Source organism: Hydra viridissima, unplaced genomic scaffold (genome assembly GCF_058129835.1).
Source record: "Hydra viridissima isolate aposymbiotic clone 2 unplaced genomic scaffold, HvirCarnegie_v1 scaffold_12, whole genome shotgun sequence".
Lineage (NCBI taxonomy): Eukaryota > Metazoa > Cnidaria > Hydrozoa > Anthoathecata > Hydridae > Hydra > Hydra viridissima.
The window spans coordinates 9,760,944-9,786,386 of NW_028324311.1; the positions used below are offsets into that span (position 1 = coordinate 9,760,944).

Genomic DNA, 25,443 nt, shown 5'->3' on the forward strand with positions numbered 1-25,443 from the left:
GAAAGATAGTAGAAGACCAGGAATGAAAAATTTTGAACCAATTTCTCTTCTTAGATGTATATTTCAAAACTTAGAAGCTTCTAACAGTTTCAAAACTTTTGCCTGCATATTCAATATTAGAAATATTAGCTGAGCATTCTATGCTTAGCTAGCTTTTATTTTACTTTTAGAACAGTCAACAAAAGGTAAGTCATCATGTAACTTTGTTAGTAATGTATGGTTTTCCAGTCACACCTGATTTTCTGGCAAGTTATAGAATCAGGATAACTGCAATCTGGGAAAAAGTTGCAAAAATCACTGAAAAACAATAAATACTTAAGGAATCTCTGATCTTTTTAGTCAACAACTCCAACTCAGTGTTAGTCAACCAACTCCAACTCAGTGTTCAATTTTTTGTGCTGAATGTGGATTTAAAGTTATACAGGATTCATTTAAAGTAAATGTACAAAAGTATTGAAAAGATTAACACTATATTTCTTTTTAACAAAGGAGCACTAAAAGTCTGTAGTTTGTATTTTCCATTTAAAAAATTACCTATTTTGCACCTAAGAATTTGTTAAGGAGTAGCATATTTTTAAGTCTTGACATTCGCAATTTGTATTTTCTAAATTTTTGCACAAAAGATCCACAAATCTCTAATATTCATATGCAATTATTTTTTAAAAATAAGTTTAAAGGAATAAATTAAATAGCAATTCTCTCCTATGCCTTGAAGGATTGAAACAAAATAATTTAAGGTATGTGAGGTATTGTTAATTTTTTACTGGATTCCTATAAGTTTGTATGTCTAAATATGTTAGCTTAAATTTGATTTATTTCAATTGACTGGTTTAAAAGGCACTATGTTCATTATTTATGGAAGAAAAAAAACACTGAAGGTTAACTAAAACTTTTTACTTAGACCTTTTTGTTGCCCTTTTTGTTGCCCTTTTTGTTGCTTTTTTGATTACATTTTTAATTAATCTAACTTTTAAGACATAGATAGACGTATTTTAATTATTCATTTTTCTCTTTAAGTAGCTGCTTTAAAATGAGTAGTAGTGTTGATAATACTGTAATGTGCTCTGAGGACACAAGTTTAGCTAAGAATTTGATAGCTCCCAAAGAAGAAAAGGATATCAATGATGAAGTTCGGATAAATTATAAAGATAAATACAGAAACTTAAAAAGAAAATTAAGCAGTCTTTTGTATGTAAGTTTGTGTGTATGTATGTATGTGCGTGTGTGAGTGTACGTTTGTGTATGTTTGCATTTATGCATGCATACATGGATATATGCATGTATACTAAATTTATTTTCTATAATATTAAAAAGCTTTACTTACAAAGAAACAGCAATTTGTTTTTTATTTTTAATAAATGCTTCAAATTAAATTGTTTTATTTAAACAATCTGAAGAAAAAAAAGTGTCAACTTTAAAATTTTTTTACAGGAGCAAGAGTGTTTCCATGAAGAACTTCGAAAAGTACAAAAGAAATGCCTTAGAGCATCCAGGGATAAGAGGTTTTTTATGTCTAGTTTTAAAACATCTGTATTACAACATGAAGTATTATGAGAACATGTACCTTAAAAGATAACATTTTGTTATCATAGTAATTTTTTTATAATAACAGTTATTGCAATATTGGTATCTACCAATATTGCAATAACTGTTACAAGTGTCTAGTTTTAAGTACTCTTATGATTTCACAGATTACTCTTTCACATGAAGAATATAATGTAAATCTTTACATTATATTCTTCATGTGAAAGAGTAATCTGTGAAATCATAAGAGTACTTAAAACTAGACACTTGTCTCATTTGATAGATTTGATTTTAGACTGATTAGTAAAAATTATTCTACTTTTTTTATATTGCAAACAGTATATTTAATGATAGATAAGTTATAAAGTTTAAAATAATAATTCTATTTATTTATATAACACCAATGTAATTTCCTCAAATAAAGCTTTCTCTACCCTAATAAACTATTTTAGGTTGAGTTTTTATGTATTTAATTTCAAACATTTAATTGCAGCTTCCTTTTGGACCGGCTTCTCCAATATGAAAAACCATCAATTTCATCATCAGGTAAAACTTTTTTTCTAAAAGGTTATTAAAGTTTGAAATCTTCAATATTATTTTAAAAATGATATTTTTATAATTGCTGTTATACATCATTAAGAAAATATGCCAAAGAAGAAAAAATTATTCTTCTGAATATTTTAATTTGTTTTTCAGATGATGAACTCACTGATTCATCTGTGGAGGAAAACGAAGAAGTCCAGCAAAAGGTATTTTTTTCTTCAAAATAAATATAAATGCTTTATGCTAGTGTTTTTTTTTTGTTTGTTTATTTCTCTCTCTTTTTACAGAAAGAAATCAAGACAAAAAGTAAAAAGAAAAAGTAAGTATTTTTTATTAAAACATTTGCTTATCACAATAAATTTGGTTGAGTAGTGCAAAAAATAGTTATATGAACACAATCCAGTTCTCTATTTTCTAAAATAATTATTAAATACAGTACAATCTCTCTAATTTGAACTTCATGTGGAAAAATAAAAGTTCAAATTAGAGAGATTTTTGAATTATAGAAAGTTAAACAAAAGAGTTTCTTAAGCGCATTTCACGGCGACTTTACATTTAGTCGAATTACGGAGGTTTTCGAATTAAGGAGATTCGAATTAGAAAGATTGTACTGTAGTTGTTCATTTCAAAGAAATAAAATCCTACATTATTTTATATGACTTTAAAATTGTTTTTGTTATATTAGTTCTTCTCAAAGATCATCAGAAAAACCAATTGTTAACTCTTCAGAAAAATCAATCAACAAATCTTCAGAAAAAATTAAAAAAAAAGTGAGTTTTTGGAGTTTGTTGTCTTTTAGAAGTTGCTACAAACATATTTTAGAAGTTGCTACAAACATATTTTGCAGGTTGAAAAAGAAAAGTTTGTAGAAACGTTTCTTGTAGCACAAACCATTATTCAGATACCAAGTAGTTAGTTATTTAACTTTTTAAAGTTTTTTAGTTTTATATTATGGTACTTAAACCAAAACTTTTCTTTTAAATATAAGTTTTTATATTAACATATAGTTTCAGAAAAAAGTCTTTCTGAAATCAAAATGCAAAGCAATTCTTTATTTAAGATCTAAATGATTTCTAAAATTGTAATAAAACTTCTTAATTTTCTGCTGGTCCTTGAACTTCTAATGTATTATTTTTAGCACTAAAAACAACAGTTTTTTTTCCTTTATATAGATATTTAAAAATTATAAATACAGTTACTTTAATGTTAAAATAGGTAGGATAACCCTTTATACCACCTTAACTACTTAATTTTTGAGATAATATTTAACTTTTCCATAGTTTAATAATTTTCAAATCGCAGATAGATATCTTGTAACTTTACTTTAGATATTTTGTAACTTTACTTTAGATATCTTGTAACTTTACTTTTCTTAACTAACTATAAATTCCATGTGTTGTTGCTGAGAAAATGATGGATAAAAACCCAAGTCGTTAAAAAGTTGTTTGCCCTGGGTACAGAAGAAATCTGTATAGACTTAGATAGGGACAATCCTTATGATGAATAGGAGCTAAAGTATTCAATATTTAATGAATTTTGCATTACCATTTTCATTATTTTTACTCTATTTCTTTAACTTTTGAATGTACTTTTAATTTGGTTGAAAAAAAATTATTGCACTAATGCTATTTTTAAAAAAATTTATTTTGAGAAATAACATTAGTGCCAGTCTCCCTCTTCAAGATGTACCTAAATCTGAATCCAACTTACATTCTTCTTGCTTTACATATCTTGCTTGTGGCCCCTCTCATAACTGTAGCCACCACCAATGCTGTAACCACCACCAATGCTGTAACCACCACCAATTGCTGTATATTACATTAGTATTTGGTTATCTTCATCCTTGGTTATCTTAAGCTGAGCAGGTAAAATATTATTTACTTAGCACTTGACATTTTTAATTATTGTGTGTGTGTGTGTGTGTGTGTGTGTGTGTGTGTGTGTGTGTGTGTGTGTGTGTGTGTGTGTGTGTGTGTGTGTGTGTGTGTGTGTGTGTGTGTGTGTGTGTGTGTGTGTGTGTGTGTGTGTGTGTGTGTGTGTGTGTGTGTGTGTGTGTGTGTGTGTGTGTGTGTGAGCACTTGACATTTTTAATTATTGTGTGTGTGTGTGTGTGTGTGTGTGTGTGTGTGTGTGTGTGTGTGTGTGTGTGTGTGTGTGTGTGTGTGTGTGTGTGTGTGTGTGTGTGTGTGTGTGTGTGTGTGTGTGTGTGTGTGTGTGTGTGTGTGTGTGTGTGTGTGTGTGTGTGTGTGTGTGTGTGTGTGTGTGTGTGTGTGTGTGTGTGTGTGTGTGTGTGTGTGTGTGTGTGTGTGTGTGTGTGTGTGTGTGTGTGTGTGTGTGTGTGTGTGTGTGTGTGTGTGTGTGTGTGTGTGTGTGTGTGTGTGTGTGTGTGTGTGTGTGTGTGTGTGTGTGTGTGTGTGTGTGTGTGTGTGTGTGTGTGTGTGTGTGTGTGTGTGTGTGTGTGTGTGTGTGTGTGTGTGTGTGTGTGTGTGTGTGTGTGTGTGTGTGTGTGTGTGTGTGTGTGTGTGTGTGTGTGTGTGTGTGTGTGTGTGTGTGTGTGTGTGTGTGTGTGTGTGTGTGTGTGTGTGTGTGTGTGTGTGTGTGTGTGTGTGTGTGTGTGTGTGTGTGTGTGTGTGTGTGTGTGTGTGTGTGTGTGTGTGTGTGTGTGTGTGTGTGTGTGTGTGTGTGTGTGTGTGTGTGTGTGTGTGTGTGTGTGTGTGTGTGTGTGTGTGTGTGTGTGTGTGTGTGTGTGTGTGTGTGTGTGTGTGTGTGTGTGTGTGTGTGTGTGTGTGTGTGTGTGTGTGTGTGTGTGTGTGTGTGTGTGTGTGTGTGTGTGTGTGTGTGTGTGTGTGTGTGTGTGTGTGTGTGTGTGTGTGTGTGTGTGTGTGTGTGTGTGTGTGTGTGTGTGTGTGTGTGTGTGTGTGTGTGTGTGTGTGTGTGTGTGTGTGTGTGTGTGTGTGTGTGTGTGTGTGTGTGTGTGTGTGTGTGTGTGTGTGTGTGTGTGTGTGTGTGTGTGTGTGTGTGTGTGTGTGTGTGTGTGTGTGTGTGTGTGTGTGTGTGTGTGTGTGTGTGTGTGTGTGTGTGTGTGTGTGTGTGTGTGTGTGTGTGTGTGTGTGTGTGTGTGTGTGTGTGTGTGTGTGTGTGTGTGTGTGTGTGTGTGTGTGTGTGTGTGTGTGTGTGTGTGTGTGTGTGTGTGTGTGTGTGTGTGTGTGTGTGTGTGTGTGTGTGTGTGTGTGTGTGTGTGTGTGTGTGTGTGTGTGTGTGTGTGTGTGTGTGTGTGTGTGTGTGTGTGTGTGTGTGTGTGTGTGTGTGTGTGTGTGTGTGTGTGTGTGTGTGTGTGTGTGTGTGTGTGTGTGTGTGTGTGTAAAGAAGTATTTGAATTTTTATGCAATGATATTGAAGTAAAAATTTTATATAGGTTGTTTCTGGAATCATAAAAAATAAAATGTGTACAGAAAATTTAATTGATGGATCTACTTTTTCTTTATTTACAGGTAAAAGTTCAGAAAATAAGTCAAAGAGAATTTCATTTCAGCAGCTACTGTTAGAAATAATCAAGCAGTTAAAAATTGTGTTAAATCACAAAACAAAAGAGCTGCCACTCTATGTAAAGGATTAGGAATTAAACTTAGAGCCTTTTGGTTACCTTTCTGAACAAGAAGATTATATTTCCAGTTATTACAATATGCAAAAGTGTGAATTTGTTGACTTTAATAACCAAATAATTTTACAACACCTTGTATATGTTCATCAGATTTTGTAAAATCTTGTAGTTTAGATCCAACTTCAGCCTTGATCAGGACTTCATTGATGGTGGAAGTTCATTTTTTAAAATTATCATCAATGTTTTTAATTATGATGAAGAAAATAGATTAGATTTATTCCTGAACAAGTATTGGTTATTAGTACTAATATTTAGAGAACAATCAGTAAAATCATCCATGAAAGTTTTTATGAGCTGTATCAGCTCTCAAATTGTGTATCTTGATCTGGATTTGTATACTCCACCCCAACTTCATTTGTTATTTGGCTTTGTTTAATAACTTTTTGTTAGGTAACTTTCTGTTAGATAAATTGTGAGGGTTGATGATTGGCTATAAATGTTATTTAATGAGGTTACCAGTGTAGAGAATGGAATGGAAGCAACTCTAAAAAATAAAATAAAACTTGGATCCTCTTGATGAAAACATGTTAAAATCATCTACATTTTAAATTACACTTGTTCAGTGTTTAAAAGATTTTTGCACTTTACAACCTGGTTTCAAAAAAGTAATAAAAAGTTTAAAGATTTTTTTTCTTTCAACACAAGAGAAAATGCTGTAAAATTAGATAAAGAAATACAACATAGAAAGTCCACATTCTATAGTGTCATGGATTGGGTAACTGAACAAACCCATGAAAGTATTCGTGTAAAGTTAACCAACATGGTCAAGATTTAAGAGAAAAAGGAGCATACAGATGATGGGGAAAGACTACTTCCAGCATTTGTTTGCTTTGGAGAAAAAAGAATTTGATTTTATTTTATAAGTTTGATTTTTTATTTGTATTAAAACACGTAATTTTAATAAAGAGCTTTTCAAACATTTGTATCCTTTCAGAACAAGGTTAAAAAGAAAGATCAAAATTATTATGTAACAAATTTAAAAATGTGAGTTATTATAAATTAAAAAAGTAACTATAAAAAAACAAATTATATTTGACCTCCAAACTCCTTATTTAGGATTTCATTAAGTAGTAATGAGTTTCATGCATTTTTTTATAGTTTGAGGTTTATAATAAAAAATGAAGCAGGAAGGCATTTTACTACTTTTAAGGATTCAACTCCCAAGTAGTTTAAAAATAGAATGCATCAATTTATTGAAAATACTTTTTTGGATGGTCCATTTCAAAGATTTGTATTTTTTAGCAGTTTAAAAACTGTTTTTATTTTTAGAGCTGTTGTATTAATGATGTGGAAAAGGAGCGTTGCCGCCACACAGAGAATGTAAGCGCTACAATTTTGAATGTAAAGTGCGAATTATATTGAAAAAAAGGCTTTATTTAAAATAATGTTCATGCATTTTGTCTAATTTTTAAATGTCTTTATTATATCATTGAATTCCAAAACTAAAGTATATATTCCATAGCTCTTTTCTTTATGAATTACTCAGTCTCTGTAATTTTCTTGCAACAAACACAAATGTTAATTAGGTTGCCTTCTCTTCGTAATAATTCTATTTTTTGCATTTATTAATATTAAATTGTTAATATTGGATTAATTTCAACAAATAGCCAAAAATCATTATTAAAACCATTAAAAACATATTTACAAGTATTTAGTTAAGATCTATTCAAACTATCAATTGTGTAGATCAATGTTCCAGTGGTTTCTGTAAAAAAATACAGTCTCTTATCAGACTCCCAAATAACACTCCTCATATAGCAATATGAATATATTTTTGAAATCTAACATTTTACCTATTTAAAAATACACAGTGATACTTCAATGATTGTCAATTACAGTCAGTAATTGACAATCATTGAAGTGATTTTTTTATTTTTCTTCATGTTTTCAGTGTTTTATCATATTGTATCATATTTTTAAAAAGGTTCTTCAGTTCTCATCTAAGTAATAGTTTGTTAAAAATTTGTGAAAATTTATTGGAAATGATAATAAATACAGAAACTGTTAACTTAGTTTTATACAGGAAAAAATTTTTTAAAAAATTCATTCTTTGTATACAAAAGAATTAAAGTATTGATAATGTGAAAAAAATTAATATTTTGTTACTTTTTTTTTTTTAATTTTTACTACACTTAGCTTTTTAGGCATGCTATTAGCAGATGTTTTATATGCTGATAACAGAATAGCATACCATGCTGTTTTTGCAACCTCCCAAAGATCTTTTTTGTTCTGAGCCTTTTGTTTTACTAACCCATCTTTCACAATTTTCCATATGATTTCTATTGGATTTAAATTTGGGGATTGTGCTAATCCAATTTTCTTATGAAATTATATTGAAACCATCTCTTAGCTTTAGATGTCACATGCTTAAGATTGTTATCCTGCTGATATGCCTAAAGTAACAGCATGTTGTTCTAAGTTGGTAAAAATGGTAAACATCTGATCTAAAAGTATTAAATTTATATTCATCTGTCCACAAAATAATGCCCCATTTCTTATTTGACCATGTTGAATTATGGTGAAACTCTTTTTCTTTTACACTTTTTCAAAAAAGTTGCACTTCTTGGTGTTCTTCTCAACTTCTACTAAATGTCCTCTAATTGTGATGTTACATTTTGTTTTACATTGTATTCAATGGTGTTGCTGTATAAAATAGATCCAATTTAATCAAGATGTTATGTGTCTTTCTGCCCATAACCATCATGAATTTTTTGTTTTTGTATAAATATCACCACAATATTTACTTTAAATTAGTGTATTCTTTACTACATATTAATTAAAGAATTTGGATTTTAATTGAATTTTTGCTCAACTGTTTTTTTTTTTTTGCTAACTTCAAAGCATGTTTTTACTTTAATTGTAAATAATTCAACAAATGTAGACTGTTTATCAAAAGGTAGTGAATAATATTATTTAAAACTTAAGTGTAAAATATATTTAAAAAGCAACAACAATTTCAAAAATATTACATCATGTTGGCTTTAATTTTGACTTCTAGTTTCCATATTTCAATATGTATTGTTAATTTTGTCAAAAAATTTTAACATAAAGCTATAGATAAAAAGTTTTTTGCAATATTTAATCAATAACAGGGAGCGCCATCTGGAACAAAAAGCACTTTCTGTGGATCACAGAAAGTGGCAGCAATCCAAGGAATATGAGCCTTCAAAACCTGGTTCAGATTAGCACCCTTTCTCAAGCCTGACTTAAGAAAGACAGATGGTTTCTTTTCTCCTTAAGAGCTAGAGTCCAAAAACCATAACCTGTGTAAGAGGCTTAGATATTTGACTGATTTGATGAGAGACTTCTTTGGCATTCTTCTTGGTGATTAAATGGTCAGTTTGGCTGTTACTCACTGAATCTTTAACATATAGAGAAACTTTTTGAAACAAAAAAAAATGTATAACAATTGTTTTTTTACAAAACCAAAAATTTTAAAACAATTGTTTTTTTTTGACACAATCTGTGTATGCTATTAGTGCATAGATTGTTTGTAAATTTCACCTCCCATTTTATTAGTGCTTGGCAAAAATTTTAAATTTATCAATGTAAATTCCACCTGGCATTATTATTATTTGGCAAAGATTTTAAGTTTATCAATGGAAATATCTTAACATGTTATTCAGTTCAAATAGGAGCTTAATTGTGCCACTACATTTTTTATATTTTTATCAGTTTGTTGAATTCCTGTATCAAATCTTCATAGATTTTCTTTCATAATTTTTTTGAACAAAAGTATATGAGATATTTGAAGGCATTTCTCCAACAAGAATGTATAACATGTTTTTAAAATAATATTATTTTTGTTGATATTCATCATGCAATTCCTTTATTCCTCTAAATTAAGTAAATGGTTTCTCACTATTGAAGGTACGAGTATCATAGTGTTGGTTTTTTTGGCAAACGAATTTTTAAAAAGCCTTACCCTGTTTTACCCCTCTAGCTTCTTGGGGAAAGTTATTAACAATCAAACTGATTGTTAAATGTAGTATTTCTATACAAAAGCTCACCTTGTAAAGCCATTTGAAAATTTGAAACGTTATAACCCTAATTACTCAGCCCTATTAAGTCTGTTCTATTGTGTTTTTCCATTTTATTTATTTTTATTTTTTCATTCTTTCTGCCAAAATTGTTATCAAATTTTTTAGGGTAAACAATGCACAAAGTTAGTGAGCACAAAAGTAAGATCAGGAATCTGCTTCATCCACAGGCAGCAAATGGTTGATAACAATAGTGAGAATTTCTGTTAAAATTTTTGAAAGTTAAAATAATTGAAGAAAGATTTTTAGTCATTACAAATATGTTCCTTTTTACTCTTGGTGATTTTACTTTCGGCTATTTTTGGAAAAATTTTTATTTTAAATATTTGTTATTTAGTTTCGCAAAAAAAGTCATCGGTGGTAAGAACACTTTTGTGACGTACGATACTTTTACCGGTAGTGAAATAGGAACTTTGAAATAGAAGTTTATAACTTTTAAATCTTTATAACTTTAGATCTTTTTTTTTTAATGTTGTTCTTTGCTTATACTTCGTCCATTTTTCATTCAGAAACGAGCATACCCACCGACTGGAGGCAAAGATATTGGACAGATAAGAGAGGCTATGGAAGCTAGGTTTTCAGTTTTTAACTCATTTCTTTTTCAAATCTTCGTTCAAAATATTTTTTTCAACTTGCATTTAAGTAAAAAGTTTTTACGTCGTGATTAACGTTGTTTTTAATTTAATCTTTTCCAGTTCTCGTCTTGGTACTTCGACCGAAGAAGAAGATGACGAATTAGTTATAGATTTGCCGTGACTTTTCATAAAAAGAAAGAATTTTGTTAAAACCTTCCAATCGAACGAAGTAAAAAAACGGTTTCAAGTTTTTGTTTTAATAAAAAAAAGATGAAAAATACAATATAAAAAGAGGTTTTAATGTATTACAAAAATCCAGCGAAAAGTTATATTTTCAATTATGATTATGTCCGGTAAAAAAACGGAGATCTCATGTTTTGATCTCTTCTGGCGATCAGGGTCTTAGAATAATATTGAGGAGAAACTTGTGAATTGTATCGCTGATACAAATTGGCTCTTCTTGCTTGTTGCTGTAGGCGCTGTTTTTGTAAAGCGATTGCATACTGCTTCCATTTATTTTGATTTTGTTGAGCATGCAACTTTCTTTGATTCTGTAAAGCGTGTTGCATGTGTAATTGAAGCAAGTATGGATTTTCAGCTTGTTGTTGTAAAAATTGTTGCTGAAAAGGTTTAAGATAAGTATTATCTCTTATAAAGGGGTTAACTTTAAAAGGATAATATTTCACATTTTTAAGCTGCGATGTTACGCTGGAAATAGGGTGAGGCCAGTTTCTTTGAAGCTTGTTTTTATTGGTTATGTCAAAGTTGTGTTTTGATCCAGTAAATAGAGGAACAACATATGCTCTATTCGATAAAAATTTTCTTTTGTTTTTCTCGTTACTTTTTTTAGGGGACGTTTGGTCTAGATTCGGTCTCAACACGAAAGATTTTCTGTTACCAATTTTTTCCCGTTTGAATGTCGAATACGGATCTACTGTTGTCGTAATATTGAAATCCGGATTTGAAGTTGTTACGTTGATTAAAGAATATTCTTGGATTTTAGCATCACTGCTGTAGTCAGAAGTAGTCAAGTTATCTTTTATAGTTTTCGTTTGAATTGAGTTTTGATACGCTTCGCTCGAAACCGTTGCGGCATCTTTAGCAGATGACGTTTGCTCAGAGACGTTGTTTGGGAAAGCAGGAATTTTTCTTTCGGTCAAATTAGTGATCGTATTTTTTTCTTCGTTTAAATATTTTTGCTCGACAAAATTTTCGTTATTTTCTTGTTTTGGTTTTTCATTTTCAAATGAAAGATTCTGTTTTAATTTTCCCTCTTCTAATTTAGAGCGTGTTGTTGTCTCGAAGGTAGTGGGTGTTGGCATATCACGCGCATCGCCTGCTTGTGCGTATCCTTCTTCTGCTTCATCGACAGTTTCGTTTTTTATCTTTTTCGTTTCACTTTCATTTGAATCGGTTAAGTTATTAGCGTAGTATAATTTATTTTGTTTTAAAATTTCATCGTTGACGTACTTTTGTTTCATAATGTCAGCTTTTATTTCGTTAATGATATCGCTTGCAGGTTCTTCTGCAAGCAACGTTGGTATGTTGCGTTGTCTAACGTTTTCTTTCAAATACTTTCGAATAGCATTAGTGGTCTCAACCTCCTCGTTTGAAAAAACCGTTTTGTTGAAGAAAAAGAAACCTGGTACAAAATCTCTGTTGCCATCCGCACCAGTAGATGCACTATTCATTGCTGTTATATTGTCAACGTTTTTAGAATTCTCTGAGGACTGCTCACTAAATAGCTTAACGCTCTCATTTAAAATTGGAGCCATTCCGTCATTTGTGCTATAATTTACTTGAATCACCTTAACTTTTTTGTCAGAATTTGTTACCGTCGACGATTGGGTTGTTTTTTGCCCACCATTTAAATTGTTCGGATTGCTTTCTAAAAGATTATTTTCTTTATCAAAATCTATATCATCGGTATCTTGATTACTTTTTGCGTAAATGTCATCCGAAGTGTCTGAATCCCACTTCTTTGTTAAGTTATTTTTAAAGTTTTTACTTTTATCAGTTTCAAAATCTTTATTTTCACTTTGTAAACGCTTTAATTTTCTTGTTAACAAATCGCTTGCCTTAACAAACTTTTTAAGTTCATCGTTCGCTAATTTACTTTTAAGATTTTCAATAAATTTTCTTATTTTGTCTTTGAGAAGCTGTTTGCTTTCGTTTTGAGTTTTCGTAAAACTTTCCTCTTGAGAATAATCCTCTTCAGTTTTATTCCGTTTACTTAAAAGTGTCGAGAAATCATTTTTTTGCGATTTTTTTTGCGCCAATATCAAACTAGAATCGGTTGGTTTGTCTGATTTAATTGCGTTCAATTCATCACTCTCTACAATGTCTTCGTCCTGTTATAAAGCGAAACACTTTTTTTGATGCTTATATTTGATGAGTGTTATAGAGTGAGGCGAATGGGTTGTGATAAGTGGGGCGAATGGATTGTTTGCGTTTTAGAGTATTTACTAAAACAAACAAAAATTCGAACTATTTAAAGTATAAAAAAAAGGAAAACAATTTTAATAAAAATAGAAAAAAGACCAAAAAGTACACTATATATATATATATATATATATATATTTAGAGATAGCCCTCTTAAGTTAAAATTTTCAGAGATGGTGCCCTTAAGTTTAAGATTATAATTAGAGGTGGCCCCTCTAAGTTTAAGATTTAAAATAGTGTAACATGTTGTAATCGACTTCAGTGTTAAAGCTTACATATTGATTATTAATTGATTGTAGTCAATCAATTCATAATTCACCTTTTTTACACAGAACAATAATTACTTTTAAGCTATATCATGCAAATACGCAAAAGCAGAACGTTTATTTGCTTTGTTTGTACAAACAGGAAATGCATCCATCTTCACAAGGTTGAGAAAAAGACAGTTAAAGATGCCAATCTACGATGTGTTCAGACTTTCGCAACATAATGTAATAAGGTCGAATATCCGGTTCGCGCTGAGCAGCATTTTATCCAGAAGTTGGAGAAATTGTTCATAAACAATTTAGAAGGCTCTAGTTGGTCTCTTGTTTGTTATTGCTCATGCGGATACTCTTATGCTAATCACAATTCGAGAAGAAAAGGATTTCCTTGTAGCTTAGAGGGAAAAAGGACAACCAGGCTTGATGGGAGCACTTGACATGATTCAAACTTCCTTACAGCGTTTAAATGTTGAATTTGAACGTTTCCAACGATTACAAATAGATATCGATGCATCGACCAGCAAGGCTGTGCTAGAATCTGATTCCTCTCCATCAATTTGTGTTGAAGAAGATTATGATCCTCTAGCCATCGTAAGTGCTTCTACTGGTGCTCCAACCATAAATAGAGTGCAATTAAAAAATATGTTGCCTAGACTGTCGACTGTTCTCAACTAAACAAACCTTTCATTAAGAAATGCCACCATTTTGAATAAAGTTGCGTAATATCTTGGGTATGCAGTTATTGATTTGAATATCAATAGAAGTACCGTTCACTGTTTCGGGGCCGCCCATTGTGCTATTATAGCACGCCAATTAAAATCCGAGTTCAATCTTACTTTATCTTTAACAGTATATTGGGATGGCAAGTAAATGATGGACTTCCACAATTCATGTAAACCGTTTTCCAGTTTTAATATCTGGTGTTTTGAGTGGAGCAGCTACTTGGCGTTCCAAAGCTTGCATGAAGAACTGGCCAAAACTAAATCGAATAAGTGGGGTGTTAGCGCTGTGCTTTTACACTACAGCATCCAACACTGACCTTTAATCAGGAACTTACAGTATCCTGGAGCAAAAGCTTGGCTAAGATTTACAATTCTTGAAATGCTGTCATCATATAAATGGAGTTAGTAGCTGGTGAAGCAATCGAGGCAAAAAATAGTGAATCAACTGGTCCCAAAGTTTTTTTGTATAAACAATTTCGGGACCACTGGCGGTACATTGATTGCAAGAATTTTTAACCAGCTTCAACAGATGAACTAATGTGTCTCTTAATCTTATGTAATTAAGATCTGGCTTTTCCGTAACCAGTCAGTTTACTATGATGACATGATAAAAGAGAGGATTTTGTGAATGGACGACTTTTGCTTTTCTCATCCATCATAAGGCCCGGATAGTGCCCGAATTTGTTTTGTACCACCAACAAAAACAATGTTTTCAGTAGCTTGAGCTTCCTCACACACTCCTTGACAGGGACCCATCTGAAAGAGGGGAAATTCAATCATTTCAGAAAGTCTTGAGCATCATCAAAGGATTGTGATCAATAACAGGGCTGAATAAGTTATGGCCCTCATTCAAGAATTTAACAAAAAGTTAACTACCAGGGAGGCACTATTGTAATTCCTTCTTCAAGTTGTCTCCGTGCACCTACGACAATATCCAGATTGTAATAAAAAGACTCTGTACTCGAAATCTTCTAACTATATAAATCTTCTAACTATATAAATCTTCTAACTATATAAATCTTCTAACTATATAAATCTTCTAACTATATAAATCTTCTAACTATATAAATCTTCGAACATTCTATATATTCTGTTAAATAAAAATTAAACAACATAATAAAATGACCAATTGAATCTTGCATTTTTTTCTATCGTATGGTATACCAAAATATTTTGAAACCTTAGAGTTCGAGGACCATCCCTAAATTTCATTCATTTTTATATAATATTTTTTCACGCACACACACACGCATACACATATATGTAAGTGGTTGTCAGAAATTATATAAACTTATATAAACTTATATAAAGTTATATAAACTTAAATAAATTCTTTAAAATATACCTGGGAAGAATGTCCAACCTTTAAAGAAATATGTTCTTTCTGTCGTACAACTTTATTAACCTGAGCAGTGAAAAAGAAAAACTAAAAATTTAATTTTAAAAATGGTTCAAATTGTTTTGTTTTGGATAAAAAAAGTCAAAAATGGTATTACAGCTTCGGTTTTTTCTTTCATCAATGTTTCTAATTCTTCCATGGCGCTACTAACATCTTTCGTGAGTTCTTTTACAGAATTTTGCTCGTCAGCATCAGGCTTGTGTTGTTTCCAGGCAATATCATTGTTTGTTTTTTGTTCGGACAACAAGTTTGTAACGTTTGCTATGGCTGCTGAGAGCAACATGGCACCGCGGTGAGACGGCGTAGCTTCTCTTGTCTTTGACTTAATAACGTAATCCGGTAGCGCCACATTTGATGGTGGGTTTGCTAAGTCTACATTTTTAGTTTTCTCGAGGACAAAAATTTCTTCTCCTGTTTTTTTCTGACTGCCGTTGAAACTTGATCTTAGAGCATTTTCAAGAATTGTAGGAACCATATTTAGAGTTTCATTTTTTGCTTGAAATAATTTTCTGGATTCAATTATTGGGCTTGGATAACTATTCGATTGTATTGCAGCTTCGTTTACTGAAGATGCTGTTTGATAGCGATCATCTATCTCCGCTGCTACGCCTTCTACTCCTTCTGCTGCTGCACCTTGTGTAAAAGGAAACACTTTTTTATTCGAAATCGGAATCTTCTGCGAATCGGAATCTTCTGCGATATTTTTTCTAGGAGGAGGAATTGCATTTGTTATAGGAGCTAACTCCAAAAGTTCTTTTTCCAACATGGAGTTTGAAAAAATATTCTTTTGAGTCACATTTGTAAATTGGGATGCAACTGATTGTAAATTGTTGTCATTATTTGATACATTTTCCATAACAACCGACGTATTGTAAGACAAAGAGCTTTGAGGTGAGATCATAGCGCTTTGATAATCTGGAAAAATTTTACTTTCGATTGGAACGGACAAGTTTAATGAAGTACTATTATCTTTATTTTGAACAAAACTAAATTCCTCCAAGTTCATTAAACGAATCAACTTTGAAAGACTTTCCGTTTCAGAAGGCTGCTGGACCGAATACGATGCAATATCGCCATCTTGTAAATTAGAAGAATTATTGAATTCTCCTTTGCTCACAGAGTCAATAAGTGATTTAGAGGGTTTTTCTTTTTCGTCTTTCAGCGTAGAGTTCCACACTTTATTATCAATATTTCTTGATGGGAAAGGTAAATTAAAGATTGACACGATTGGTACGTGAGCTATCGAAGGTGTATTTTCATGTAGTTTGTCAACGTTCGAAAAATCCATTTTGCTTGAGGTCGTTAAAGGAAGTAGATTTTTAAGTTTTTGTATTATTTCTGGTTTTAGAAGTGACGAAATACTAATTGTTGTACTGTTTCTTTTAATACTCGTGTTTAAGTAAGAAGTTTCTAAAATAGGAGTATCGACATGTTTTCGTTGACTTTTGGCTTCGTTTAAATTTACCCGATCATTTTGTTCTTGTAGTTTTTCTATCTGTAATTCAGCGACCCGTATATTTTGCTCTGCCAGTGCATCATTCTGAAGAGCAGCTGATTTTTCTTGCTCCCCTGTTTCTCGGTTCTGGTCTGCGTATGCTTCTTTACTCTCGTTGATCCTGGTTAAATTTTTATTAATATTATTTTGCTTTGCTTTTTCAATTATTGCTTTTTGTTCTTCGGCAATGATTTTCTGTTTTTCTGCAAATAGAATTTGGTCTTCGGCCTTTTTTTTCTCGTATTCTGCCTTAGCTTTTTTATTCTCTGCATCAGCAATTTGCTTTTCTATTTCATATGTTTTCTCCATAAGGTTTACCTCTTTCTCTGTTGGCTCAAAATTTTCTGTTTTTTTCACCTTTATTGATTCTCTATCTGCAGATTCTATTTTATTTGTTTGATTCATTCCTATATCTACAGATTCGTATCTTGTACCAGCTGTTTCTCTTTCTATTTTATTGAGAAACTGCAGCTCTTTGTCTAAAGGTTTGTTTCCTGTAATATTAATTACGTGTGTCCCTGCATCCGCAGATTCTTTTCCTATCATATTTACATGTGTTTCCCCTTCTTCGTTATTTGGTAACTTAATTTTAGCCTCTAAGGTTGCTGTATTATTTTTAGAAGTGATCTGATATTTTGAGGGATCTTTTGAATTTGTTAACGGTCTTGCTTTTTTTAAATGCTTGCTTTCAGCAACCTTTTTATTGTGATGTTTTTGCTTTATACTTGCTGAAACAAGAGATTTACTTGGCTTTATCCCTCCTTGTATGAGACTGGCGATATCAATGTGCTTAAGCGCATTTGCAGCTACTATAAGTTTTTCTATTTCTTCTTCAGTTAACTTACTGGCTAAAGAGAGTTTTTTTCTGCGATTTGTATTTATCTTGTTGTTCATCTTGATGATTCCTGCCTTTTCTTTTAAGTTTCCAAGATGCTTCTTTAAATTTTTTGCAGGACGCTTCTCTATAAACACGTGGACAATATTTTCTACTTTAGGTTTATCATTAATGGTTTCATTACGATCATCTTGTGAAATCCTTTGAGTTTTCCTATTTTCTTTTAATTCGTTGAACTTGTGTTGAACTGCATCAGTATGTTTTGAAAGTTTTATTCGATCAATATTATTCGAAATTTTATCGTCAGTCGCGCTGTTTGTTGCTATCTGGTCTTCTTTTTTACTAGTTGTTTGGTCTTTGTGTCTTGTCTCAAAATAAGTCTTATTTGATGTCGGGTTTGTTGTCACAACTTTTTTGTTGTTAATACCAGCCAATTCAGATGCGACATTTTCGTTATGAGTTGCTAAGACATCATTTTCACTGGTTTTAAAGTTTGTATTTCTCTGTTCTTCGTTTTTTCTAATACTTTCATTTTGAATAAAGTTTTGTGATTTATTTATTTGTGAGTTTTCATAAAAGTTACTTACGGTGGGAAATTTCATTGATTCATTATACCGCCCTTTCTCTGTTTCATACATTTTGCTATCAACAGTTTCATTCAGCTCTCGAGCAACATCATTTGCAAGCTCTTTAGCGCGCACAAGTGCTATATCTGTCTCTTGATCAATACGTTCCTCATTTTTTAATTCTGCTTCATCTATGACTTTCCTTTGCTTGACGATTTCTTCACGTTTTAACGACGCATCTGTTGAATGACACAGGTAGTCATCTAAAGAACATTTTTCGTTTTCGTAAACATCAGATTCAAGAGCTTTTGAGTTATTTGCTTTAACTGTTCTTGTTTGATTAAAATTATGTACAGCTCTGAATGGTTTACCAGCATTAACAGCAATAACCTTTGATTGTTTTCCACGATTAACAAAATTAACATTTGATTGTCTAATGACATAACCAGAACCAACTGATGCATGCTCCCTATTGGTAATGTTATTAACATCCTCTTTCCATTTTCTCTTGTCCGTAACAAAAACATTTTGTTGATTGGTCGATTGTTTAGAACTATTTTCAGACAAAGTATTTAACTGCGTGACGTTGTTTTTACTAAAAAATACTGTTTTATTTTTTAATGTTGTTTTGTTATGTTTTGGCGAAACATTTCCGTGCTGCTTTCTGGTATTGTATCCTTCAAGAATAAGGACTTCCGCCATTTTCCTTTCGATAGGAGTTAGTTTGAGCTGGTTTTGCTTTCTAAAAAGGCGTTCCTTTTTCGAAACGGATCCGTCTCTTGTAATTCTTGCTGGAACCCAAGCAATTATTTTCTTCTTATGCTTACGTTTCAAGTTAATTTCGTCAGCTTCCTTATAAACATGTTTTCGCCACTCTTCAGTTTCTTCTGAAAGCATTTTACTTTTTGCCTGCTCAAGTTCTTCGCTTGTTTTGTTTCGAGTTAGACCGTTATCGATACTAGCGTAGATCTAAATTATTTTGAATTGAAATTGATTTTAAATAAATAAATAAAAATAAATAAATAAAATTATGTACGAAAAAGGAATTTTACAAATCGCAAAAAAAAAAAAAAAAAAACCCAGCAATAACAAAATAGTTTAAAAACATCATACTTCATCTTCTTTAACATTTCTTGAATTATTTTCTTTATTTGAGAATGAATCCGAAGTTGGACCATCCAAAGAAGCGTACGCTCTTTCCGCAGTATTTTCAAACGCATCGTTACTTTCTTTTGTTACAGGTTTTATTGGCCAAACATAATCTCCCTTACTAGTTAAATTCCTGTTATCAACATATGTATTTTCTTTCGGCACACGTTGCTCCGCTAACTGATCATATTTTTCGCTTTCTTCTTCTTCACTCAATATTTTTTTTGTGTCTTCATCACTAAGAGAAGGCTTTTTTTCTAAAGCAACAACCTTACTAAAAGTTAGTGCTGATCCTCTTTTTACAGTTACATTGCTCGATATCTGTTTATCTGTCGCAACGATTTTCTCTGTAGTTTTATTTTCTCCTGACAAATTCACTTTTTGAAATTCTAAGTTGTCGTTTTTGTTTTTTGTTAAAAGCTTTTTATCCGAAGGTGTCTGATAAAGATCTTCATCCTTTCCATCCTTATAGTCTTTTAATAGATCAGAATTTTGATTTTCGTTTAATTCCAGTTTCTCTTTATACTCTTTATTTTCTTTTTCTGCTGAGTGTTCGACATTAAATTTTTCTCCGACAGCAGAACTTAAATTATTTTCCGGTTTCATCTCAACGTTGGTTTCTTCTTTTATGGCGCTCTCCCCCTTATTTATCGCATCCCCTACATCGGAAGATAGAGGATTTTTTAATTGCTCTAGATTTGTTGCATTTTCTGTGTTTTTTTTTACTTGCGTGGAACTTTGATAAACCGATTCCTGATGCCCTACGTTTCCTATCAATACGCTACCATTTACCTGATCATTTAGTTTATTAGCCAGCTCTAACTCGCTATAAGAATCTGATTTTGACTTCTCAATGTTGTTGTTTTCATTTTTTATTTGGTTACTTTGAATATTATTTTCCGATTTATTTTCTTGTGTTAAGGAACTGTTACCATTACGTGTCTCGTTGTTGTCTTGCTTACCTAAGTTAAGACTGTCATCTTTACCTGTTTTATCTGTATTTTCTACTTCTCTTGTATCATTTGCAATGATCATAGTTTTTGCTTCTTTTTGCATATGGCTATTGTCACTCATCCCAGCCTCTGTCTTTTCTATCTCGATGTTCCTATTTTCTTCCACAACTTTTTTCGGCGATTTTTCAAAAACTTCGTCACTGCTACTTATTGTAGATGTTTTTTCCTCTTTCATAGAAGCATTTTTTTCTGCTGCTGCTTCTTCTTCTTCTTCAGAAATTTCAATATCTTTATATTGATTTAGAATAGCTTGAGCTTTAGACACATAATCTGAATCTTCCAAGTGGTCATCTTCATCATCTGTAAACTTTGAAATTGGTTGTCCTTTATGTTTCTCAATCTTTTGTGTAACAATATCGTTGCGGAAGACATCTTTTTTAATGAAAGGAACCCCAAATCTGGTTTTTATTTGGTTTTGTGGTGCAAAATTTGTTGCTTCATTTCTATATCCATGGTGAACTTCGTAAGGTTTTCCGTTAACTGGTTCTTTCGAAACATTTTGATTTGTTACAACTTTGTTGGGCGTTACAACTTTGTTGGGCGTTACAACTTTGTTGGGTGTTACAGAAATGTATTTTCCTGACAAAACTTTGTTAAATCCTCCTTCGTTAGTATCAAATTTATTAGAAAGTTCAATCTTTTTTTTATCTGTAGTTTCTTTTTTTGGGGAAATATTATTTACAATATTGTGTGTTAACAAATTGTCAATATCATTTTCTATGTTTTCATTGATAACATGCAAATTAGACTTTTGTCGAAATCGATTTGAAAGAAATATTGAACTTGAATTAACTTTGTGTCTTCCTATCCAAGATGCAGGGTACCTGGCACTTCTTAATATTCCAACTTGATGGACCTAAAGAGGAAACTTTAGCATAACGTTTCTTATGGCACTTTTTAAAAGGCATTTAATATTTGAAAAAAGTGAATCTATCCATGCTATTTGAAAAAAGTGGAACCTATATTACTTGCACCTTTTTGAATCCAAAGTTTTAGATTTTTTCACGTAAAAAGAGTTTGAAATTTATGCTACGTGAATTTTCAGCTTAAGCGTTATTATTGAAGCACCGTCAACATATTTTTCCCCAGCAAATTTATTCTAATTTTATTTTTTTCTTGTTGTAGTTGAAATATTTTAAGAATTTAAGCAAAAATTTCTTTATTATTCACCCGTGCTACTTTTATATCTCTTTTACAATTTTAAAAATTTCACCTACGAAAACTGTGTATGTTACAAAAAATCAAATTCATAAGTCTACACTTTGTAACATGGATTTCAGGTTTGGATTCAACACTCTCAAATTAACAAAACTCACAACTTATCAAAGTAAAGAGGAAGATTATGGTGCCGGTAATTTGTCATTCAGTATTTATAAAGTTCAGTTTTTCCTTAAAATATCGAATTTATTTTTTTAAAACTAAAACACATTAATGCAAATTAATTCATTTTATGCCTGGCAAATAATTTTGGAACAAGTTGACAGCAGAAACCAGGCTTCATAAATTAGTCACTAAGCATGTTTGACAAATTTTTATGTAATTAAATTATCTTTTAAGTTTCTAAAGATAAATAAAAATTATTATAAAGATTGAATTTTTTTTTTACCTGTTGCGTCTGATGAAACCATAACACCAGTACAATATAAAATAAAGTCTGCATTGTCAACCTATATCCAAAAGAAATTCTTCCATTTGTCTTGATGACTTAATCAAGGATTGTGCTAAAAGAATAATAAAGCTTTTGCTATGACTATAGTTCACAATAATATTAAAGAAAATTTATTAATTCAAAAATTTAAACAGTTAAAATGTATTTTTGAGATGATCAAAATACTTTTAATTGATTTTTACACTAAAACAATTTAACTCATTATTACAGCTTTTAAACCTCCTCTTCCTCTTTTTTTTTTTTCTTTTGCTAAAGAATTTTTATATAAAATTGATTATTTTAGATTAGGTATCAAAATTTAAAAATGCCTAAAGAAAAAACGGAATAAATCAGCGAAGGGGACTGAAGGTTCAATGTATTGTTAGAAATGTCAGTAAAGAAAGTTTTATTAAAAAGGATATCGAGAGGGAACTTAAATCAAAAGTTTTCAAAAGCGTTTATACAAAGCTTAGTTACAAAAATGTTTTAAATGATAAGCAAGAGTTGGAGCAGGCATTGTACAAGAAGCTAGGTCGCTGAACTACTGAAGAGTAAATTGCCTTTCTGCACAACAAAAAACGTTCAAAATATTTTCACTAAAGTAAAACCGAAAGTTCATAGATGAATAATTTTATTAAAAACATCTTGATTTTTCGATATGCAAGCCTGAAGTTTTAGACCAGCGAGAAGCTGGGATTTGTAAGTCTGTTAATGTGCTAGTGGCTGAAACGTTTAAGAATACAGTTAGAGAATAAATTTATAAACACCTTCATAGTAGGTGAGTTAGTCTACATTATTGTTAAATAGGCAAGAAAGATGCCAAAGATGTAAATCAGCGCAAATCAACTGCAGAGTCTTGTAGTTTATAAAGTAGCGTGTACATGCTGGTAATGCTAATATATCCTGAGAAAGAGTGTGTTTAAAGTTTTAATGGATCGAGTAACCTGTTGGTTACAAAAGCAACTGCTCACCAACTGGGTGGATAAATGAGGCTCTTCGTCCTGGTTTTAAGCACTTTTGGGTAACCAAAGAGATGATTGAAGCCAACTTTACCAATAATTGATAGCTATAGTAATCTCAAAAAGAATCTGGGCATGAATAAGCATGAATTGATTGCCATACTAATCTCAAAAAGAATCTGGGCATAAATATTTTTGAATTCTTGCACCTGCTTATAATGGCGTTGAACTGTTTGCAAAACATCAGCTATTCATAATGCTGTTAACAGGTGGCACACATTCATTTGACCAAAACAATTTTACGGCTTTTTTCTACAAAAGCAATCTGGAGCATCCTGCTATCAGTCTTAAAAGTCTGAAGCAGCATTTATTGATATACTTTCGGTGCAAATAAAAATTAACCATAAGCTGAAACATGATGTCAATCATAATCAATTGTTTGAAACAAAAAACAGCACGGAAAATGTATTATAAAAGATATATAAAAAGTGTAGCTAAAAGGTTGAAAATGTACTTCCTATATGTAATCACACAAGGTGGACAAGGATGAAAAAAAGATAAAATGAGCGAGGCATAGCTGTAGTGAATTTTAAATATTATTATCAGGAAAGAGAAAGATTGGTAACTACCCTTATGTAATAGTATTCGCCAGAAATTACAAAAAAGAGTCTAAAAATTGAGAAGAAAAAAATTTAGAAAAGTTAGATTCAAAATAGTCAAGCTATTGGGTAGAGTATCGAGCGAACCAAAGAAAATGAAAAAAACCAAAGAAAGCCCGTATCAAGTCTTTAACTCAAAAAGAGAAAAAAAAAAGGCACACAAAAATTTTTTGAAAAAGATTTTTGGGATTAATTATGGAACAGAAAATATTCCGTTTTTGTTATGCTGTTTTGCAGTAAGTTGTTAACCTGTTTGTAGCGTTACTACAAGCTCATCCCTCTCTGCGGTCAACCGTTACATAAAAAATCTTTACAGAAATTTCCATACATTTTGATTTTTGCTTTTAATATTGTAAAACCATCGGTGTCCATTTTACAATTTACATACTTTTTTCAATACATATATATAAACATAAAAACTAGTTTGGTTTGACCTAATATCTGTATATTCAATAATTTTTAAATTTACGTTAATCAAATTTTGAATAGAGCATTCTTAACTTAAAACTTATGACGTCTTAAAGATTTATAAAATTAAGTGTACTTTTTTATGACCTCAACCTATAAATAAATATCTTTATTTTTTCATCAAATTTTATACGGTTACTTATTGCTCAGGGAGTGTCTTTATCGTGCATGTTTTACACCAAAAAAGCAACCTCAATCCTGTTTTAGAAAAGCAACAACGATCCTGTTTTAAAGATGAGAAAAACTACTGCTAAAACTACTTTGTTTTCAAGAAAAACTTCTCTATGAAAAAATAAAAAGCTGAAAAATTGGAAAAACATTTAGCAACTTAATTTGAAAACAACAATTTTGAATGCAACCTGATTACCATAAATTAGCTTTGACTTCGTTGTAAATTCTTTTTTCAGATCTCATAACGTGGTATAAGTTTATGGCTACTCGAATGGCTTGAGTATGCTTTAACTCGTCTGTACCGAATAAACAAAACAGAAATTGTAGGGCGCTGTGAGAGCCAATAATCAAAACGCAAATTTTTTGATCTTTTATGCATGGACGATTCTGTTTGAGTTGAATTATTGTTAAGTTTTTTTTTGAACGTGCTTGAACATCATCATGTCGTCGTGCATCGCGTTGTCATGCTGAGACTGTACGATGTCACCGGTCGTCCAGGATAAGTCAAGAATTTTGTTGGTCAGGGATACGAGACAACAGGGTTTCCAGAAAACTTCAGAGACTTTCTGAAGATTGTACCATAAATAGACATGATTGTTTTTTCTAGTATGCAATCCAGACAGTAGAGGACCACTGTTTGGCTTGCTTACTAGAAAAAAGTGTCGGGGGGAAAACACTTCTTAGTGACTTTGCATAAAATTATGTTTTGTTGTCCAAAACGAGCTATGTTTTGATAGGAACATAGAAAATCTGAATTGTTAAAAAACACGAATTACGGTGAATTTAAATTTAATAAAGTTCCATAATATTTTGCTTATAAAAGTAAGAAACAGCTTTTGAATTATTTTAAAAAACGGAAGCTTGTAAGAAAAAAACTTGAGTTGCGAGCAAACAATTTTTTAAATCTTCGAGATGTTTTGCTTATTTTTAATCGTAAGCTAAATATTTTTTGCTCGCCACTGTTTATTAATTTATTTTATATTTTATATATTATAGACTCTAAAAGAAAGTTCTTTGATCTTGTTAATTTATTAATTCTCTTTTTATTGATAAATTTTTAAAAATAAACATATACAAAACCGATAGAGGCAATTGTGCAAAGAGTTATTTGACAAATATTTCAAAGCTAACACTCATGTAAAGTCGAAACACAGATGTAATAATTTCTATATGGAATAAAATAATAAATGACAAAAGGCTTCTTCAAAAACTTTTTAAATATTCTTTCAATGCAATGAAAGTCAACTGTTATTTATTTAACTATTTATTTTGGTCTTCAGCTTCAAAAACAGCTACCTTTCTCCAAATAGA

At 31.3% G+C, this 25,443-nt stretch overlaps 2 protein-coding genes across 12 annotated transcripts; one reads left to right on the forward strand and one right to left on the reverse strand.

Annotated features, from left to right (window-relative positions):
* The first annotated feature begins 576 nt into the window (after positions 1-576).
* LOC145193951 (uncharacterized) lies at positions 577-11,552 on the forward strand. Of its 7 annotated transcripts, XR_016445414.1 has the most exons (13): positions 908-1,192; positions 1,432-1,502; positions 2,018-2,070; positions 2,221-2,273; positions 2,355-2,386; positions 2,753-2,837; positions 3,418-3,582; positions 3,719-3,932; positions 5,559-7,048; positions 9,877-9,961; positions 10,106-10,164; positions 10,278-10,342; positions 10,464-10,634. XR_016445414.1 is itself a non-coding variant. In XM_090068093.1 (12 exons), exons 2-12 carry the CDS (start codon positions 1,031-1,033, stop codon positions 10,522-10,524), a joined length of 741 nt encoding a protein of 246 aa, XP_089924219.1. In that variant the 5' UTR covers positions 577-878; positions 1,021-1,030; the 3' UTR covers positions 10,525-10,634. The 7 variants fall into 7 exon arrangements, 4 of the variants coding, with proteins under 4 accessions (XP_089924219.1, XP_089924218.1, XP_089924217.1 ...); XM_090068093.1 differs by lacking the exons at positions 3,418-3,582; positions 3,719-3,932 and adding an exon at positions 577-878 and having other exon boundaries at positions 1,021-1,192; positions 6,998-7,048; positions 10,106-10,128; XM_090068092.1 differs by lacking the exons at positions 3,418-3,582; positions 3,719-3,932 and adding an exon at positions 664-737 and having other exon boundaries at positions 1,021-1,192; positions 6,998-7,048; positions 10,106-10,128.
* LOC145193937 (uncharacterized) lies at positions 10,585-24,455 on the reverse strand. Of its 5 annotated transcripts, XM_090068087.1 has the most exons (7): positions 24,329-24,455; positions 21,834-21,948; positions 19,179-21,083; positions 15,267-19,034; positions 15,116-15,175; positions 14,647-14,692; positions 13,029-14,526 (listed from the first exon to the last, which is right to left on the reverse strand). In XM_090068087.1, the coding sequence occupies exons 2-6, from the start codon at positions 21,885-21,887 to the stop codon at positions 14,657-14,659; spliced, it is 5,823 nt and encodes a 1,940-aa protein (XP_089924213.1). In that variant the 5' UTR covers positions 21,888-21,948; positions 24,329-24,455; the 3' UTR covers positions 13,029-14,526; positions 14,647-14,656. The 5 variants fall into 5 exon arrangements, with proteins under 5 accessions (XP_089924210.1, XP_089924214.1, XP_089924211.1 ...); XM_090068084.1 differs by lacking the exons at positions 13,029-14,526; positions 14,647-14,692 and adding an exon at positions 10,585-12,694; XM_090068088.1 differs by lacking the exons at positions 13,029-14,526; positions 14,647-14,692 and adding an exon at positions 10,585-12,808.
* Between the last annotated feature and the right edge of the window lie 988 nt (positions 24,456-25,443).

Bases quoted from the DNA above. Each gene is read 5' to 3' on its own strand.
- LOC145193951 (XM_090068093.1), top strand. From the start codon at position 1,031: ATGAGTAGTAGTGTTGATAATACTGTAATGTGCTCTGAGGACACAAGT. The intron at 2,071-2,220 runs GTAAAACTTTTT...TTTGTTTTTCAG, and splicing joins ACCATCAATTTCATCATCAG to ATGATGAACTCACTGATTCA. The intron at 7,049-9,876 runs GTAAGCGCTACA...CAAATTTTTTAG, and splicing joins GTTGCCGCCACACAGAGAAT to GGTAAACAATGCACAAAGTT.
- LOC145193937 (XM_090068084.1), bottom strand. From the start codon at position 21,887: ATGCAGACTTTATTTTATATTGTACTGGTGTTATGGTTTCATCAGACG. The intron at 15,176-15,266 runs GTAATACCATTT...TTCACTGCTCAG, and splicing joins TGAAAGAAAAAACCGAAGCT to GTTAATAAAGTTGTACGACA. The intron at 12,695-15,115 runs GTATATTTTAAA...GCTTTATAACAG, and splicing joins AGGTTGGACATTCTTCCCAG to GACGAAGACATTGTAGAGAG.